The following is a 20,012-nucleotide window of genomic DNA, read 5'->3' as shown; positions in this document are numbered from 1 at the left end:
TTTTTAATTGCATAATCACCCCAACCTTAAGCACCCACTACCATAGTCAGCAGCCATCAATATTGAACAAGACCCTCCATCAGCAAAAAAATTACAATTTGCCCAAGGCTCAGATGATACTTAACATTTTTTTAAAGTAATAAAATATTTTTAAATTAAGGTATATATCTTTTTAAAGATAATACTGTTACGCTTAATAGACTTTAGTAAAGTGTTAACAGAATTTTTATATACACAGAAAAACAAAATTCATGTGATTAACTTTATTGTGGTGATTTGAAACTGAAGCCACAATATCTCCCAGATATGACTGTACTTAGACCAACAATTTCACAAAGTTATATTGTAAAGAAAATATTTTTTAATAAACCTCAAAATGACATTTTTATTTTTTTCTTTTAAACATTTATTCAGTTAAATTTATTTGGCTATTGTATCATTCACACTTTAAAGGTATTCAAAGACCAAAATTTTGTTCAATAATAATAAATGTAAGTTTTTGTGATATAAGTGTGAATTGTCAGAACTAAAAAGGACTGTGGAACATAGAACATGGGTTGTTATATCTGGAAAGAATTGTAAAAATGATCCAATCCAAGTGTGTACTGTCACGATACACCTGCATTTTTGATTTCCTTCACAAGCTAATTGTACAATATTTCAGAGTCTGATTCTTTTTGTACAGCAAAATAACGTTTTAGTCATGTATACTTATTGTGTATCTAATTTATATTTTAATATATTTAACATCTACTGGTCATCCTGCCATCTAGGGGAGGGGGTGGAGGGGTAAGAGGTAAAAAATTGGAACAAGAGGTTTGGCAATTGTTAATGCTGTAAAGTTACCCATGCATATATCCTGTAAATAAAAGGCTATTAAATAAAAACCAAAAAAAAAAAAAAATTCTAATGATGATGATACATTTCTAAATGCTTTAAGGATTTCAAAGTGATTTCTACAATAATAGCCCTAAAGGGAAAACTGAGGCCAGAAAAGGAATTGCCCAAATTTTCAATTTGCCCATGGATCACCAACTTGGTCCAAGATTCTTTAGTCATCTCTGCTGAAGATTATGGAGAACAAAATGGCTTTTCTGGTTGACCTCTATGCATTGCTTGTGCTCTTATTAATATTAACTTTGGATGCACACACAGCTACACACTTTACCAGAGGCAGGTATTATGTATGGAAGGGTCATGGAGAATAGCAAAATAAAACAAAACTAAACAAACAAACAAAAAACAAACTAAAAATCTCTCAGTGAAGACAATACCAGTTGAATAGGGGAAAATTGATTATGTCTATGAGCACGATGTAATGGAAGGAGCCTGGAGCCTTTCCCCTGATCCAATCCAGAGAAGTGGGCAGCCTGGCCCTTTTAGCCCAGACAAGTTAGCTGATCAGTGGTAGGTCCTGCTGCCTGGGTTTCCCTGGAATTCAGCCAGGGAAGGGAAGAAAATTCCTTTTAGTCCCTAAGGAGCCAACTGTCTGGGTTGGCAGCTATGCTGAATTTCAGGTTATTTGATAATGGGAGCAGAGACTCACAGCTTCAGCAATAGTTATCAGAGAGGATTTTTGACACAGGGATATCTGGAGTTCCATTAGTATTAATATTGCATTGTCATTATTATAGCTCACATTTCCATAGTATTTAAGAGTCTATCCCATGGTTTTCACAAGAAGCACAAAAACTTCATGAATTGGGGCCTGTCAAGCACTGTGGTCCCCAGTTGAAACTAAGAGAGACATAACTCATCTATCATAGGATCATAGGTGTAAAACTGGAAGGCACCTAAAAGATCATCTTATACAACCTCTTGTTCTTTTGATCAGTTATTGAGAACTAAACATGTTTCAGTAACCTGTTCATAGTCATACAGGTAGTAAAGATTAGAAGTAGGATTTGAACACAGGTTCTTCTACTTGAATACAACCCTTTCACTTTTTTGATTAGCTATTGAGAATTAAACATGTTTTAGTAACTTGTTCATAGTCATACAGGTAGTAAAGATTAGAAATAGGATTTGAACACAGGTCCTTGCATTTGAATACAACCCTTTCACTTTTTTGATCATTTATTGAGAAGTAAACCTGTTTATACCTATTCATAGTCATACAAATAGAAAAGAAATAGGATTTGAACACAGGTCTTCGGACTCAAAGCAGTGGGAGGCCAATGAAAAAAATTGACAGCTTTAAAGTCGAGTCTGTGTTCATATATTTAAACTTTGTTACTTATTATTCATATAACTTTGATCAAGTCACAAGCTTTCCAGGACTTAGTTTCCTCATCTGTAAAATGAAGTAGTTAGACTCAGAGACCTAAGGAAAGCCCCTTCCTTCTAAATCTTAAACACTATGACTCCAAATCTAAGGTTCTTTCCACTGTACCAATCAGTGGATCCTAAGCTTTTTATTAAGAATCTATTATATGAGACTTGCTGTGTTGGGGATACAAAGAAAGGTAAAAAGACAGTCCTTGTTCTCAAGTTGTTCAATGCCTGCCTAATTATACCCAGATAGTAAGTGCTGAGCAAGAGTACTAAATCCAGGCTTTCTCTAAGGACAATTCAAGCCTCATATTCTACCATTTTATGATTTTAAAACCCCTTGAAAATGTTGGAATTCTGTGGCTTTAAGAACAAGGGACATTGATCCTGGAGGAAAGATTTTTTAGCAGGGTTTAAGTGGGGAGCTTTATACCGGAAACAGACAAATGCTACTAATCAGGGCTTGGTTTATTGTTTTGTTGATTATCTAGATTTAAGAAAATGTTAATATTTTTACCGTGGTTGACTTAGTAGCAGTGTGACTCTGAGTGGGTTATTTAACCACTGTCTGCCTCAGTTTCCTCAACTATAAAATGAGGATCATAATAGCATCTTCCTTGTTGTTTTGAAGATCAGATTGGATATTTATAAAGTGTTTAGCACTGTGCCTGGGAACTAGTAGGTGCTTAATAAACACTTGCTTTTTCATTTCTCTCTTTCCATCCCTCCTTCCTTCCTTCTTTCCCTCCATCCCCTCTTTCTATTCTTTCTCCCTTCCTTCTTTCCTTGTTTTTCTTTCCCCTTCACCCTTGCCTCCCACTCTCCTTTTCCTCTCTTCCTCCTTCCTTCCTTCTTTCCCTCTCTTCATTTTTTCTCCCTCTGTCCCTCCTTCCTTTTCACTTTTCCTTCCCATCTCCCTAATGATTATTAAACTTAAAAGTGCGCCAAGTATACATCTTTCTTTTCCAGAGAGCTGGTGGTTAAAACATTTACTGTTCCAAAACCATCTAGTCTAACTACCTCATTTTATAGATGATGGGGATTTCAAATGTGCAGAACTTTCCCAAGAATGAGCAAAAATGGACAGGAACAGAAAAGGGCAGATGTTGACATGAAGTCAAGTGTATTTAAGAGGGAAGGGTATAATAAGGTGCTCATCACCAAAAGTCTTCAAGTGATAACAGAGCTTTTTTTTTTTCTTTTTGAGATTTTATTTTATTATTTTTTATTAAAGCTTTTTATTTTCAAAACATAAAAATGGATGATTTTTCAACATTAACCCTTGCAAAACCTCGTGTCCTAGTTTTCCCTCCCTCTCCTCCACACCCCTTCCCCTAGATGGCAAATAATCCGATATATGTTGGACATGGTAGAAGTATATGCTAAATCCAATATGTGCATACATATTTATACAATTATCTTGCTGCACAAGAAAAATCAAATCAAACAGGAAAAGATGATAAAGAAAATAAAATGGAAACAAACAACAACAAAAAGTGTGAAAATGGTATGTTGTGAACCACACTCAATTCCCATGGTCCTCTCTCTGGGTGTAGATGGCTCTCTTCATCACAAGATCAATGCAGCCAAAGTGGTTATTAGAGAAAATTTTATCTCTAGATGTTTACTTGCACAAAAAAGAAAAAGATCAGTGAACTGAGCTGACAACTTTTAAAAAAAGCTAGAAATAAAGGACAAATTAAAAACCCTCAATTAAATACCAAATTTGAAATTCTGAAAATAAAAAGGGAGATTAATAAAATTGAAAATAAATAAACTATTGAATTAACAAAGAAAACTAATAAGTTTTATGAAAAGACCAACAAAATAGATAAACTTTTAGTTAGATTAGAAAAAAGAAAATAAAATTGTTAGTCTCAAAAATGAAAAGGGAGAACTTTCCACCACTGAAGAGGAAATTAGAGCGAGTTATTTTGCCCAACTATATGCCATCACAAGATCATTGGAACTGGAGATGAAGAGCTTTTATAGAGTATTTCTGGACAAGTCAAGGATCTCTGACAGTCAGGTTCCAAGGCTTCCTTCCATTCTGACATATGACAGATCTATAATATCAATCAAACAAATCCCAACTAGTTGAGAGAATGAAAATAAGAGAGAGAGAGAATTAATGAGAGTGAGAGAGAAACAGAGAAAGAGAAAGAGAGAGAGAGAATTAATGAGAGAGAGAATGAAAGTAAAGAATAGGAGTTGATTAATAAGCTTAAGCTTATGTGAGAAAAGGGGAGTGAAGCAATAATTGATAAGCAGAGTCAGAGAAAACCCAAGAAAGAACTACAGAGGAACAACTATCCATTGAATACATCAGTTCAGCCTCTCAGCTATTTTTCTCTAACCCAATATTTCCTATCCAGTTTTTCCTTAGTTGGAAGGGATAGATAAGTAGAATGAGGGGGAAAAAGAGAAGGAATCTGTGGTCCAGGGGTACATGAACCCATTAAAGCTATTCTAACAGGTGGGCAAGCTGATCTTCTCGAATCCAGCTTTCTCCTTCCTTTGGGCCGGCAATGTCCATGGTGACTGATAGAATCACCCAGCCAGGTTTCCCATAGGCTCATTCAGGAACTTCATGAAAGATTGAAGACAGAGAAGCACATTTGACTGCTGGGCCCAAAGTATCAGTTACCCATTGGGTAATCCAGCCCCAGGTGGAAGGGGAGGTAAGTGCCGAGGATGAGGAAGCAACCTGGAGGACTGTCTAGAGGGAGGCCCTGGACCCTGCAAGCTATGGTCAGCAGGGAGTGGATCTTACATTGCGTCTGCTTCTGCCACTGTGACTGGATCATTCTCTGCCGAGTATCTTGTAGGTGACAGTCACTTCTCCTTCCTGTTCCTCTGTTGACCTTGACTTGCACACCAGGCTGTACCTGGGGCAGGGGTATGTGTCTCCCTACCAGGGATCCCAGGTTAACACAATAGCAGATTGAAAAGTGCTGTTTTCCAGGGATGTAGGAGCAGCGACTCTTTGATTTTTGTTCCATTGGTTGGAGGGAGGAAAGGGGTGGGGAGGGAAGCATTTCAAGCCTGTTTGCCATTAAAATAATGAGCTGGTTAGAAAGGGGATGGAAAAATACTGAGCATTTTATGAGGAGAATATATTTCAGCATAGAGTGAAATGAACTACCAGCTAGAGTGGTAGTATAGAGTACCAGAATATGAAATTGGATTGGGAAGAGTGAGAGAATTTATGGAGGTAAGTACACCAGGAAAAGTCTTAGCCAAAAAAGTGGGGTCTAGTCCTGGTTCTGCTATCAATTTTTTTATTTGAGAGAGGAGATTTATTTGTCACCAAAATAGTCAAAAAAACTCAGAAACACCATGAAAAAATAGCTCGAAGTAGTGTGATAATGTGTTATCAACTAACTTAAGACTTTGGACAGGACTTTTCCCTTTTCTGGGCCCCAGCTTTCCCATCTGGGAAATGGAGAACTTATTCTCTCAGGATCTTTTCAGTTCTGAAATTCAGTGTACTTATTCTAAAATTATTTCCAGTTTTCTTGGTCTATGTTCTATGACTTTAAGGCCCTGTCTAGTTCTGATATTCTATGTTCTATGATTCTAAATTTCCTTAAAGTTTCTACTGACTTCACGTACAGTTCATTGTTGTAAGAGATAAAAAACCATTACCTTTTTTTTGCTGTGGAAAAATTAATAGGCAGGTCCATTTCTCCTAAATTTTGTTTTGGTACAAATAAATAGTGATCTCATTCAGAAACCAGCTGCTCCCAAACACACTTTTACAGGAATTATTCACCAATTTTAGCCTTTGGTTGCCCATTCTTCCTAGAGAGAGCCTGCTCAAGAATGTAAGAAAATGAACCATAACATTTTTCAATTGATATGCTATATCTATTTCTTGTTGTTGTTGTTTGCTAGTAGAGGAGGAAAAACATTTCTATGTTTTATAGGATATAGGAAAAAATATTCTACAACAAAAGTATTTTCCCTTCCCCCACTGCTTGTGAACAAGATAGATGCCTTTTGCTGTGTGATCTCAGGGAAGTTCTTCATCTTCTCTGAATGTTGGTTTCAAGCTCTGAGAATCGATGGCTCTGTGATTCTAAGGTTAAAACACAAGAATTTTATGTTCAATAATATCTAAAGTCCAGGTCTTATAGCCTTATTTTAAGATCCCTTGCAGCTTGGAAATTCATATGTCTATAATTCTAAGATTCATTCTAACATTCTCAGTTTTATGTTCCAAATTCTCATATCAAAATGAATTATTATCACAGTGAATAAATGTAAATCTTTCCATTAAACTACCCAATCTCTTTTGATAGAATAAGATGGTTCATTAATTATTTTGCACAAAATTATTTCCATAGAATTAGGATAACAGAACCTCAGAGTTGAAAGGGACTTTCAGAGACCATTTAGTCCAATTTTTTAAAAATTGGATCTGTGATTTCATCATTGTAGAAGGAACTCCTGTGAGGAAATTCATCTACCAGTATAAGTCAGAATCTATTCTCAAACTTAGGTCTAGTGAATTTCCTGGGAGACCATGAAATTCCATGATTTTCCCAGGGCTATAAAAAGCTAGAATGTGTCAGAAGTAGGGCTTGTGCCCACATCTCCCTAGCTCTGAAGCAAGCTGTACCTCTGCTACTCTATACTTTCCTACTTGAGTAAGGTCTAATTTTTACCTAACAAAAAGCCTCTTTACAGTATACCAAGTAGCTGTCTACCCTTTGCTTGTATCTCTTTCCTTGATGTTTTCTAGTACCTTAAATGCAATACACCCAAACCCACCTTCTTGCATCTGAAGTATTGTCTTCAGTTCCAGATACCACGTTTTCAGAAGGATATCTATAAATGTAGAAAGCAATCAGAATGGTGAAAGGCCTCAAGAAAATACCTTAAAATTTCAAAGGAATGGGAATATTTAGACTAAAGAAGGAAAGTCATGGGAAGGACATGATATCTATCTTTGAATCTCTCAAGCTAAGAATAGAGGTCAGCATTGGAGTTTGGAATATCTTATACTTAGAGTTGATAATTGAAACTACCAGAGTAAAATTGTTTTAGCAAAGCATACAAAGAAGAAAGGGGAACAAAGATATTTTCTGGGGGAAACCGCCACTACATGGAATTGAGAAAAGGATAAGGAACCAGAAAAGAAATAGAAAAAGAGCTATTTTAAGAGTAGAAGAAAAAATAGGGGATTTAAAACTTATCCTAAAGAGGAAACTGCTTCAACATTCCCAACACAGATCAGAAGCCAAGTAAAAGAGACTGTTCAGTAGGATTCTAAGTCCCCTTGTAGCTCAAACTTTCTATGTCATGTAATCCAAAGAGCCTTTCCTACTCTGAAATTGTGTATTCTGTGATTCTACAGACTTTCCCATATCAGAGATATAACAATCTGGATAAGGGCTGAGAAAGTGATGGAGACAGAGTATTCCATGAATATATAGATAGTGAGCCAAGTGCTAAAAGTCAATGAAAGGTAGAATCAACCTTTCCCAAAGGAAAATCCATCACCTATATGTTGTGAATTATAAGAATCCCCTCCCAATCCACCATTTTCTCTTCTAATGCCTGAAATCCCAACGTTAGGACTTCATTCCTTTTAGTTAAGCTTCCCATACTCCAGGGCGCTGTCTGGCCACTGGACTTGACTTTTGGAATAGAGTGATGCTGATGTCTTTGTACAACTCTGTCTCATTTAAATCCAATTCACATATAAGTCAAAACATCACCCCCTAATATTGTTGGTTCTCTTCAAAAATGAAGGACAAACAACAATTAGGTAGCAATTAGATAAAATTCTGGACCTTTAATCAGGAAGGTCTGAGTTCATGTTTGGTTTCAGATACATAGTTCCTGACTCTGAGAAAGTCACTTATTTCTGTTTGCCTCAGTTTCCTCATCTGTAAAATGGGTAAATAGTACCTACCTCTCAGACTTATTGTGAGGATATTAGCTAATTTTTGTATTACATTTTGCAAAAATGCTAGCTATTATCATTATCCTTATTATTGAATAAACATGGTTTCTGAGCCAGAAAGTGTACAATGAATTTAACTCTATGATTCTAAAATGTTGTCATCTAAGTTTTTAGGATTCCAGGATTATATTACTATATGATTATTCCTATTCCATTTCTTACACTAATTCTAAGATTTTATGATTCTAAAGTACTCGATGATGGTTTTATGACCCTCTTAGAGGAAAAGGCACAGGGATAAGGAAGGAGTGTAAATTTTCACCTATTTTGCAGCTTTGCCCAGCAGTGGCCATACCTGAAAGAAAGCAGGGAAGATTCACATGACTGCTCTGGTACTGCTGCTGTCCCAAGGTAACAGATGGCAGGCCTATTGCCTGGTTGCAGTTACAGAGGCATTGAACTGAGCCAATGCTGAATTGTATTTAGTACTCTCAGAAAGTCAGGTTCATCTTTTTGCTTCTACATTCTAGAAATATAAGGGAAACCTAGAAAATGGAATTCTATTCCCACACTTTAGAAAAAACCTTTGCTCTTAGGAAGATGTCTCTGTCCAAACTCAATCTCCCATTCCTGTCTATGATTGGGCATCCTCCGTTCTGAGCTTATGGAGCTGAAGGATGATTGCATCTGTCCTCAGTTGGAAACAGGTTCTTAAACAGGTTCTTAACAGAGTTAAACACTGTCCCACCCATTCCAGCCCAGAGAAGGAGGAGAGGAAGGGAGGGAAAGGGAGGGAGCTCTTCTTCATGGGCAACTTAGACTAAGTGATACTGCTTTGAAGCATTAGGAGCTTAGAAAGGTCCTGATGAAAGCTCATAGTGGGGCCTATATGTAAAGAGATTGAACCACCAGGATCAGCAAAGCAAGCAAAAATTTCACAACTGATGATTTTGCTTTTAAAAAACTTTGGAGAGTGTTCTTATTGAAATAAATAAATGTGGGACAGCTAGGTGGTGCAGTGGAGAGAGCACCAGCTGAAGTCAGGAGGACCTGAGTGACCCTGGGCAAGTCATTTAACCCGAAGGAAGGAAAGAAAGAAGGGAGGGAGGGAAGAAAGAAACTTAGATCCTAAAATGTTCATATGGTATAGAATAGTAGTAAGAATTACTTTGGATATGGAGTCAAAAATACCTGGGGTTCAGAGAACTAATGATAAATAAACATAACTCCCTCCCTATCAAAACAGTCCTCCCCAGGGGGCAGGACTATAGCTGTGGAGCTCTGTATGTACTATCAGATACAGTCACTGTATCTGCTGATCTACTTTAAAGTTTTCCTTTTGTTAGAGAACAACATGGAAGGTGGTATAGGGGCAGGGAAAGAATGGAATCACTGTTCAATGAAAAACAAAAATAATAATAAAATTAAAACAAAGAAAGGAAAGGAGAGAAAGCATTAAGAGGGAGAAAAGGGAAAGGATCTGGGCCTGGATTCTAGCTTTCAGACTAACTAGCTGTATGACCTTAGACAAGTGATTTCCCTTCTCAGGACATCATCTTCCTAATCTAAAAAGAGGCAGTTAAACTAAGTGATGTCTAATGTATTTTCCTGATCAGCTAATCTATGTTTTCTGATTCTAAGACAGTTCCAGTTCTGACATGCTATGCTTTTCTTGGCATCCCTGTAATACAAGTGGCTCCACTCTAAGTAATTCTCATATGTGATGATCAACATTGACTAAAGAGATAAATTAGGGAATGTTTCACTTACTTGTTGGGTTTTTTTTTTTCAAAAATTTTTGATTTACAAAAATGAACTTTTTATAATAAATTTTAAATGTGAATAGTTTTACAAAAGACTTCCTATTGCTATTCAAATTTTTGTAAAATAAATATTTCCTAATTTGCACTATACTGATGAATTCATTCATAAATTACTTTGATGCTTAATTATGCAACAAGTGGGAGAAACAGGCACCTCCTACTTTTGCCTAAGAAACACAATTCTCAGTTCCAGAACCTCCTTTTCTGACAACTCTCAAACAACATCTCACTGGGATCAGGTTTTTTTTATGATCCATAACCTTTCAGTCTATTCATTCTTAGCTCACATAAAGAATTGGTTATTTAGAATTTAGTTAGTTAGTATAATGTTTTGATATTAATAAAGCTTCCATAGGATGAAGCAGCTATTTAATGGACTTTTCAATAGATAACTTGTTATCCTTCATGTGTATCAAGTGATTAACAGTGTTTTGGTATGATTTCCTGATTTGGAAATGTATTCACTTCTACTCAGAAGTGATAATGATGGTTTTAAAATTATTATTATTTAATATATAATATACATATTAATAATATACATAATAATATGATGTATTGTATGTATATTATATGTATAATATAAATTATTATTAACTATAGCAAAGTTAAACTTGTTTCCCTAAGAGATGCTATATTTTATGTCTTTTTAATTTTTTTTTGAGACAATAAGGCTTAAGTGACTTGCCCATGGTCACATAGCTATTAAGTACCTGTGGTCAGATTTGAATTTAGGTCCTCGAGGCTTCAGAACTGGTGCTCTTTCCACTAAACCACCTAAGTGCCCCCATTTTATGCCAATTATTCTTGATGTTGTACTGATGACATGTATCAGAACAGGTTTTTTGTTTTTGTTTCTGTTTATGCTGAGGCAATTGGGATTAAGTGACTTGCTCAGGGTCACACAGCTAGGAAGTGTTAAGTGTCTGAGACCAGACTTGAACTCAGGTCCTCCTGACTTTAGGGCTGGTACTCTATCTACTGTACCAACTAGCAGCCCCTAGAGAACAGTTTTTGATGTGGATAGCAAATCTTTTCGCATTTCACTTTGCTTTCCTATCTTACCTATTTGCAGTACATGATTGATCTGTGAGTATTGTGGAACCCAATCAACAGTTTTATGGTAAACAATTAAAGTAATATAAATGTTAAAGCACTTTCAGATGGCTTGTCCAAAAATACTGAATCCATAAGTTCCTATTTATATCCCTGCATCTTTAGAGCACACTCATTTTGTTCCTCGGACAATATATTTTCTAAGTGTATATTAAATTTTTTTGAATGATGCAAGCTTTGACTGCTTTGTATAAAATAAATAAGTATGGAATTGGCCTATATTGGGAGCAGTCATTAATGGCTCTTCTTTTAGTAATAAAGATATAATAATCTTCTGTTAAGAAAGACGGAATTAGGTATGCATTGGAGACAATACGAGTAAAGTCCTTTGCTAATCATTTCTGTATCACTGTGAAATTTTTTAGCTAATATTAGTGAATTTCGTCTGAACATGCCATTTTTCTATTAAATTTTCAAAGAATTTCTAGCCATCTCCCTCAACATCACACTTTTTCTTCATTATATTAATAATATACAGCTTTTTCTTTCACATTTGATCCAGTGATTCTTTTGTTTTTGACTGTTTTTTTGACCATATAGATGATCAGATTTCTTTCACATGCTTCAGGAATATTCTCTCTCTGTGTGTGTATGTGTATCTGTCTCTGTCCATTTCTCCCCTCCCATACCTTTGCTTCTCAAGCTTCTTTTGCCTAGTATTTATTGGGTTTGTTTTTTTTTCTTTTTTGGTTATTTATCCTGCTTTGACTCTTTGCATTATTTTAACCTGTTTGACTTTCACTTTTAATTAAAGATACCACAAATTTCTGATCTACTTTTGTTTTCTGGATTCCATTCCAACTGTTTATTTTTCATTATTTTAAATTAAGTGATAGGGTGTCCAGATTTTTTCCTTTGCTTACCAGCTATCATATTGATATCCTTTTCCAATATCTTTTTGTGAGGCTTCAATGGTTTCTCAAACCACTTCTGCCACAGTGGTATTTGATACCCATCCTTAGGAGTATTCCTAGATGGCTCTACCTTTCCTCCCATGATCCTTACCGTGATGATGGCCATATTCACTCTCATAAACTATTGTGTACAGGTCCTAAAATATTTTTTGTACTCTGTCGATATACTATGCTAATTCATGATGATCATAGTAGCTACCAGCTTTTTAAAATTCTCTGTCCTAGTATAGTGGGTCTGTAATTGGATTTGTGCATCAAACTAAGAACAAGCTTTTTTTTTCTGACCTTATTTCCTTTTTAAAAAAATTTTTTTTATTATAGCTTTTTATTTGCAAGTTACATGCATGGGTAATTTTTCAGTATTGACAATTGCGAAACCTTTTGTTCCAACTTTTCCCCTCCTTCCCTTCACCCCCTCCCCCACATGGCAGGGTGACTAATACATGTTAAATAATATTTTGCTGTACAAAAAGAATTGGACTTTGAAATAGTGTACAATTAGCCTGTGAAGGAAATCAAAAATGCAGGTGGGCAAAAATAGAGGGATTGGAATTCTATTATAGTAGTTCATAGTCATCTCCCAGAGTTCTTTCCCTGGGTATAGCTGGTTCAGTTCATTACTGCTCCATTGGAATTGATCTGGTTCATCTCATTGTTGAAGAGGTCCATCAGAATTGATCATCATAAAGTATTTAAGAACAAGCTTTTTAAAATTCCAGTCTCCCTTTGCAGAATAATTTGTAGCATCATGATTATTTTTGCTAAATGATTCATCACAAGGTAATACTCCTAGAGTTTGCATAGGGTCGATTTTCAAAACCTCCAACTTATTTGAATGTAAGCTATTCTTTATTTCTGCTTTTATTTCATCTAATCTAGGTTGAGGAATGAAATCAGTTGCCCTCAAATGATCAGCAATATATTGGTGTGTAAGTTGAAGACAAGCATATCATTGATAAAAAGCAGGCTGAAGCCTTTGCCCAGTTCTACTTTGTTATGCTACAGGACTGCCATTTAATAAAAACTTTTCTCAGTCCTCATTAACCTTAATGTCTTCTCTCTGAAATTATCTTCAACTTATCCTGAATTATGTACAATGTTTTGTTTGTGTGTTGTCTCTCCTATTAGAATGTGAGCTCCTTGAGAGTAGGATCTTATTTTTGTCTTTCTTTGCAAGCCCATTGCTTACACAGTACCTGGCACATAGTATTTAATAAGTGATTTTTGACAATTTAATTTGATTTAATGTATAGATAAATATCCTAAAAAAAAAAATCAGAGCCATCAGAAAGAGCCCAATGAAATACTGGGTCCTCATTTCAATAGATATCCATTGCTAAGTGAAGCAGTCAGAGGCAGAAAAACATTGTACACAGTAACAGCAAAGTTATGCGATAATCTATTGTGATGGACTTGGTTCTTCTCAGCATTGAGGTGATTCAAGACAATTCCAATAGTCTAGGGATGGCAACTATTACTTGTATCAAAATAGAGAGCCTTGGAGACTGAATATGGGTTGATAAATAGTATCTTTATGTTTTATTTGTTTGTTTCTCTCCTTTTTTCTTTCTCATTTTTTCCCCTTTTGGTTTGATTTTTTTTTTTTTTGCACAATATGACAAATAGGAAATATTAAATTTAAAAGGATTGCCCATATTTAGCCTATATTGAGTTGTTTAACATTTTGGGAAGGGGAAAGAAAGGGAGGAAGGGAGAAAAAATTGGAACACAAAGTCTTACAAAAATGAATGTTGAAAACTATCTTTACATGTATTTGGAGGAAAAAATACTATTGAGAAATTAAAAAAAAAAAATAGAGATCCAAGTAAAGACTAGATGACTAACTGCCAATGACTAGGTTACTTAAATTCCTTTTTAGATGCTTGTTGGACTAGATAATCCTATGAGTTCTTTCCAACTTTAAGATTATATAATTTCAGTTTCTGACCACATCACACTCTCTACTGTGGTTGAAAGAATAAAATTTTGATCAGTCATCTATTAAAGGTTTTTGTGGTCAGAGCCTTGAACAGATTTGTCCTGGATAATTAATTCAACTTTGTTTCTTTTTAACTAAATAGGCTAAATCAACAAGTTACTTTGCACTAGGGATAGATATGCCCAGGAAGCTGGATGATAAATGTGGAATGGGCCCATAAATGCAAGAACTGCAATTTACCCTAAACCTCTTATCTATATAGTTCAGATCAACATGTAAGACAGAATGGTGCAGAGGAGAGAGCCCAGACCTGGGACTCAACCCCTTCTGGTTTCAACTCTGCTACTTCATTGCTATATAAACATGGACATATCATTTCTCATTCTTGGGCTCCAATTTTTTCTTCTGTAAGATCAGTGAATTGGATGAGATGCTGCCTCTCAACTCTAAGATTCTGTGATTTAGTCAAATAACACAAAAAAAATGTACTTGAATTAGAATCACTGAATTTGAGATTTAGAGAAACCTCAGCAACTTTGTATTCTAACCCACCCCAAAGGAATCCCCACAATATTATATCTGACCCACGGTCCTCCAGCCTTTGTTTGAAGCCTTCCAATGAGGGAGAATCTACATCCTCCCAAGGCTACCCATTCTACTTTGAGATAGCTTGAATTAATAAGGAATTTTTCCTGACATTAAGCCTTCAAAAATCCTATCTCATTGAACATGAATGAGTAAGGTAGGAGGCCTAGAAGGTTTGTGGTAGCAATAAATAGGATAAGGGTTATAAGTATAAGGGCTCATGTTCAACCCAGATTATTATGTATTGTTATTATTTGCTTGGTAATGAGTCAGATAAGTCAAATTTGTAGGATTTGGATTCAATTGGGGAGTCAACGTTTAGGTGTTGTGAAAATAAGACAAGGGAAAATTATGATAACGGGTAGGGTAGAGATGCCTATAATAGTAGGGCAGATGAAAGGGGCAAATAGATTTTCGTTCATTTTTTCTCTCAGGGGAACGAAATTTCTGGGAGTTTGAGGATTTCTTCTGGAGGATAAATGTAGATTATTTCAATACCGATGAGTTGTAGTTGGAATAAGCAGATAATATTAATGATGGTTAGGCCGGCAACGTGAAATCATGCTGATGTTTCTAATTGAGGCATGGCTTTGAGGAGGTGTCAAACTCTGCTAATACTTAAGTACTAGGATGTTTAGAAAATTTAATGAAAGAACACCTATTAAAGAGTTCTAAAAAACATAGAGTGCCAATAGTCCATTCAGCATAGCTCTTAAACCACAAAGTTAATCATCTTTATCAAGGGCCCAGATCTACCATAGATGATAGTTTGGCACATTACAGTTACCTTAAAGTTGTATTAATTTAACAGACAACATTTTCTAAAGTTTTCATAGGTTATTACCTACCAAGTACTTTTAAAAGGGTCTGCTCCAACCTAAAACAAGTAGGAAAAAAGAAAAGTTGAAATTGAAAGAAAACAAAAGTGACCCATTACATATGGTAGTAATGGTGGAGCTTCCTGTGTGCAGATAGCCAGTTAACAAATATTTATTAAGTGCTAATTTAATAACTCAATAACTTCAGGCACTACGCTAAGTACTAGAGAGACAAAGAAAGGCAAAAGACAGTTCCTGCACTCAAGGAATTCAGGGTTTAATGGGAGAGACAATATACAAACAATTATGTATAAACTCGATAGATTGATAGGTAGGTAGATTGATAATTAAATAAGAAGAGAGAGAGAGAGAAAATCATATACATATATGAATTGGAAATAATTTCAAAAAGAAAGCACTAGCATTAGGGTAATTATTAAGATGTGAAGAAAATGGGATTTTAGCTAGATTTGAAGGACATTAAATAAACCAAAAATTTGAGATGAGGAAGGAGTGCATTCCATAGGGAAAATATTAGGATTCAGAAAATGGAGTATTTTGTTTGAGAACAGCAAAGAGATCAGTGTATTGGATCATGGGGATAGGAAAGAGGGAGGCAAGATCTATGAAGACAAGAAAGTTTAGGAGGGGTCCATATTCAATTCCAAGCTGAGAATTTTATAGATGATTCTAGGTGAGCCACTGGAATTTATTGAATGGGGGTATCAAGATCAGATCTGTGTTTTAAGACATTTTAATAGCCGAGTGGAGGATGAACTATATAGGAATGCGGGAGAGGTTCTACCTTTCTTTCCCTGAGCTCAGACCACTTATGTTACACACCCTGTTACTAATTTCCTTCTGCGACTTTACATGGGTCACTTCCCTTTTCTGATCATTAACCTCTTCATTTATGAAAATGACTACTGGATAACATCTAAAGTTGCTTCTAGTTCAAAAATTCTGTGGTTCCATGAGTCTAAAAAATCTTTCAGTTCTATTATTCTATGGTTCTAGGATTCTAAGGACTTTTCTAGCTCTGATATTCCATGTTTTATGGTTCTAAAGATGTTTCTGATGGTCTGTTGAATTCACATTCTCTTCCAACTCTGACATGATGGCTCCAAGATTCTAAGGTTTCTCTGAGCTCTGGATGTTTATGATTCTAAAATGCATCCTAGCTCTGACCTTTCTGGTTCTAAGGTCACCTGAGATTAGAAGCTATCATGGGCCTCTTGGTTGATTTTAGTCTCTTTTTAGAGCACAATAATTGTGAGCCTTCTCAGGAAACGTGCTGTATAAAACAGCACATCAGCTGTTTCTCTGATGAGGGGCTATGGATGTTTTCAAGTCCCAAAGTGCCCAAGCATCCTCTAACCACGGTACTCCAAAGCTAGGTCTTCAATTTACTAATTATTGAACTTTTCTGCTTCTCTCCTCAACAGGCCCCCCCTCTCAGCGCCAGGTGCAGAATGGACCTTCTCCTGATGAGATGGAAGTCCAGAGAAGGTAACCTGTTCTACCCTGCCTGGATGGGCTGGCTCAATGACCTGATTACCAGTCACTCTAGCACTGAGGCAGTTGTGCAACTGGAACCTGGAAGTGATAGGGTGACAGGGAGTCAGGGCTTGTTCAGTTATGTCTGTCTTCATGATCTCATGTGGAGTTTTCTTGGCAGAGATACTGGAATGAAGGTTTGCCATTTCCTTCTCCAGTTCATTTTACAGACAAGGAAACTGAGGCAAACTAAGTCAAATTATTTGTCCAGGTCACCCAACTAGTAATTATTTGAGGTCAGATTTGAACTTCCTGATTCCAGGCCCCATCTAGTTGTCCCTAATTTCAGGCTCTACCTTCTCAAGTACCTCATCTGTAAAAGAGTTATTGTGACTTGTAGAGACCATTTTCTTTGGTTATAGTTATATATATTTTGGACTAGAGTGAAGGTTTTGTTAGTATAAAGCATTCCTGATGAGCAAACACCTTCTACCAATGAAATTCAGTATCTGTTCTGTGACTTAAAATTATCTCAGATGTTGAATGAATAAGTGACTTGCCCAATATCACACAAATACGATGTGCCAAATATAGAACTTCCCTTGTTCCATCTTTAATCTCTAGATTGAGAAACCTAATAAATAGTCTTCCTTTTTCTGAGACTTGATTCTATCTAATACAGCAGGATTTTTCAAATTCTACTGCCAGGAATCCTGAAACACATGAGTCTATTTGTTATAAATGAACCTAGCATTGTTTGTGGGCAGCCAGGTGGCTCACTAGATAGAGCGCCAAGTCTGGAGTCAGGAAGACTTGAGTTCAGACACTTACTGTGTGATCTGGGACAAGAACTTTAACTTATGTTTGCCTTAATCCACTGTAGAATGAAATGGCAAACCACTCCAGTAAGCCTGTTCGAAGGATTTGGACATGGCTGAACAGCAAGATTATTTGTTACTATGCATTAAAAAAAATAGTGTTAGAGTTTTGTTTGAACTGACAGAAATGTTTGAGAATCCTTTCCTGTACCCCACTGCTTCTAATTGTATTAGAGACTTAAATGCAATAGAATTAATAGAATATAGTGGAAAGAACAGGTTATAACTATTTTGCTGTATGAACAAGGAACTTCAACCCCCTAAACCTCCTGTGAAAATGGGGGCATTGAATTAGGTACTAAGGGTCCTTCCCAGTTCTAATGTTCTGTCGTTGACTTTCTGTCAGGACTCATTATTAGCAAGTACTATTAGTACTAACAAAACTCACATTTCTATAATATATTAAACTTTGGAAAGCACTTTTCCCCTCAAAGGGGGAGGAACCAAGGCTTTGAGAAGTAAAGTGTCTTGCCGTTGAATACATAGCTTACAAGTATCTCAGATTCATAAGTGGGTCTCCTGCCATCAAGCCCCATATTATCTCAAGTCTTGCCACTTCTATTGGAAGGCAGAGATAGAACCTTTTATTTTTCCCCCATTCTTAAGTCTCCCTGCCTATCACAGACATAATATTTATTGAATTAATGGATATGTGAAAGAATAGATGAAGTCATAACTCTGGAGTATGTGTAACTACATGCAGCCCAGATTATAGCCACCTAAATCTATATGCCAAGTGACTAAATATAGGTCAATATGACAAGAATTCTTTGTGTTTATGAGTGCTTTCAGGAGACCTAAGTTCTGACTATGGATTCTACACTAACATTCTATGAAATCTTAAGAAAAGTCATTTAATTTGTGCTTCAGTTTCCCATCCTAGCTGCATCACAAAACTGATACAGACCTTTCTGATGATGAATGTGGAAGTACTAGAAAGAATAAAGCTTTATACAAGCTATTTCCATTATTGTTCTGTGTATTCAACTATTTACCCAGTTTCCTCATCTAGAGAGGAAGTTATCTATAGGTTTTTCAAAGTGAAAGAATTAGGTGTTCTCCCCTCAGCACTGACAGATGGAAGATTTTCATATGTACAAATCAGGCCTAAATACTACTTGTGATATCCTCTACCAAACATGATAACTGAGTGATTTATTTATCTTACTGAACAAACACAATAATGCTGTGAGATAGGTGTGTCAAAATTAACCAATTATTTTGACATTTTTAATGAGCTCAGCCTCCCTTTCCAAATAGCCACAGGCTGAGGATGCATTTAAGGGTAGTATTTTTAAGTTTAAAAAAAAAGTTTAGAGGGAGCAAGAATCCTTCTCTCAGAGTCACCTTGTCTCTGCCACTGACCTGCCACAATTAAAACCAAATGTCTCTTATGAAGAATTAGTCATTTTTCTGTCATGTACAACTCTTCATGATCTTTTAGGGGCTTTCTTGGCAAAGATACTGGAGTGCTTTACCACTTTCTCCTCCAGCTCATTTTACAGATGAGGAAACTGAGACAAACGGGGTTAGTAACTTACTCAGGATCACACAGCTGATAAGTGTCTGAAGCCAGATTTGGACTTGGAAGAGGAATCTTCCTGACTCCAAGCCCAGCACTGTATCTACTGTGTTGCCTGGCTGTCCTTATGAGGAACATGGCCCTCCATTTTGAAGAGGGACATTTCCAAGATTTGGAAGTAAAAATAATCATGGAAGTATGTACTATTTTTTTTTAATAATAGCTTTATATTTTCAAAATATATACAAAAATAGTGTTCAATATTCACCTTTGCAAAACCTTGTGTTCCAAATTTTTCTCCCTCTCTTCTCTCCCCTAGACAGCAAGTAATCCAATATATGTTAAACATGTACAGTTCTTCTATACATATTTCCAAAATTATCAGAAGCATATACATTTAAGAATTGAGAGAGGCAACTAGGTAGTGCAGTAAATAGTACACTGATCTTGGAGTCAGTTGGACCTGACTTCAAATTCTGCCTCAGACAGGGTCAACTGTGTGACCCTAAGTAAGTTACTAAATCCCTGTTTGCCTCAGTTTCCTTATCTGTAAAATGAGCTGGAGAAGAAAGTGGTAAACCATTTGAGTGAAACCTGAGAGGTTACATAAGGAGAAGGTGAAGAAAAGGGGGATGTGGCTATACTTGGAACCAAGTGACATGGAAACCTGGACAAGATAAGGCAAAAGGTTATCTCTTAGGACCCCAGTATCCCAGAAAGAAAGTCCATCCCTCCTCC

The 20,012-nt window shown here is 36.1% G+C and overlaps 1 protein-coding gene across 5 annotated transcripts in view; it reads left to right on the top strand.

Annotated features, from left to right (window-relative positions):
* Positions 1-20,012, top strand: part of EVL (Enah/Vasp-like) — a 188,882-nt gene that overhangs the window by 140,064 nt on the left and 28,806 nt on the right. For all 5 annotated transcript variants that reach the window (XM_031953260.1, XM_031953257.1, XM_031953258.1 and 2 more), the window contains exon 4: positions 16,823-16,886. In XM_031953260.1, the coding sequence (XP_031809120.1) occupies positions 16,823-16,886 (64 nt within the window). The remainder of the gene's footprint in view (positions 1-16,822; positions 16,887-20,012) is intronic.

This window comes from Sarcophilus harrisii, chromosome 2 (assembly GCF_902635505.1).
Source record: "Sarcophilus harrisii chromosome 2, mSarHar1.11, whole genome shotgun sequence".
NCBI classification, from domain to species: domain Eukaryota; kingdom Metazoa; phylum Chordata; class Mammalia; order Dasyuromorphia; family Dasyuridae; genus Sarcophilus; species Sarcophilus harrisii.
This window is presented reverse-complemented; position numbering and strand designations above follow the sequence as displayed.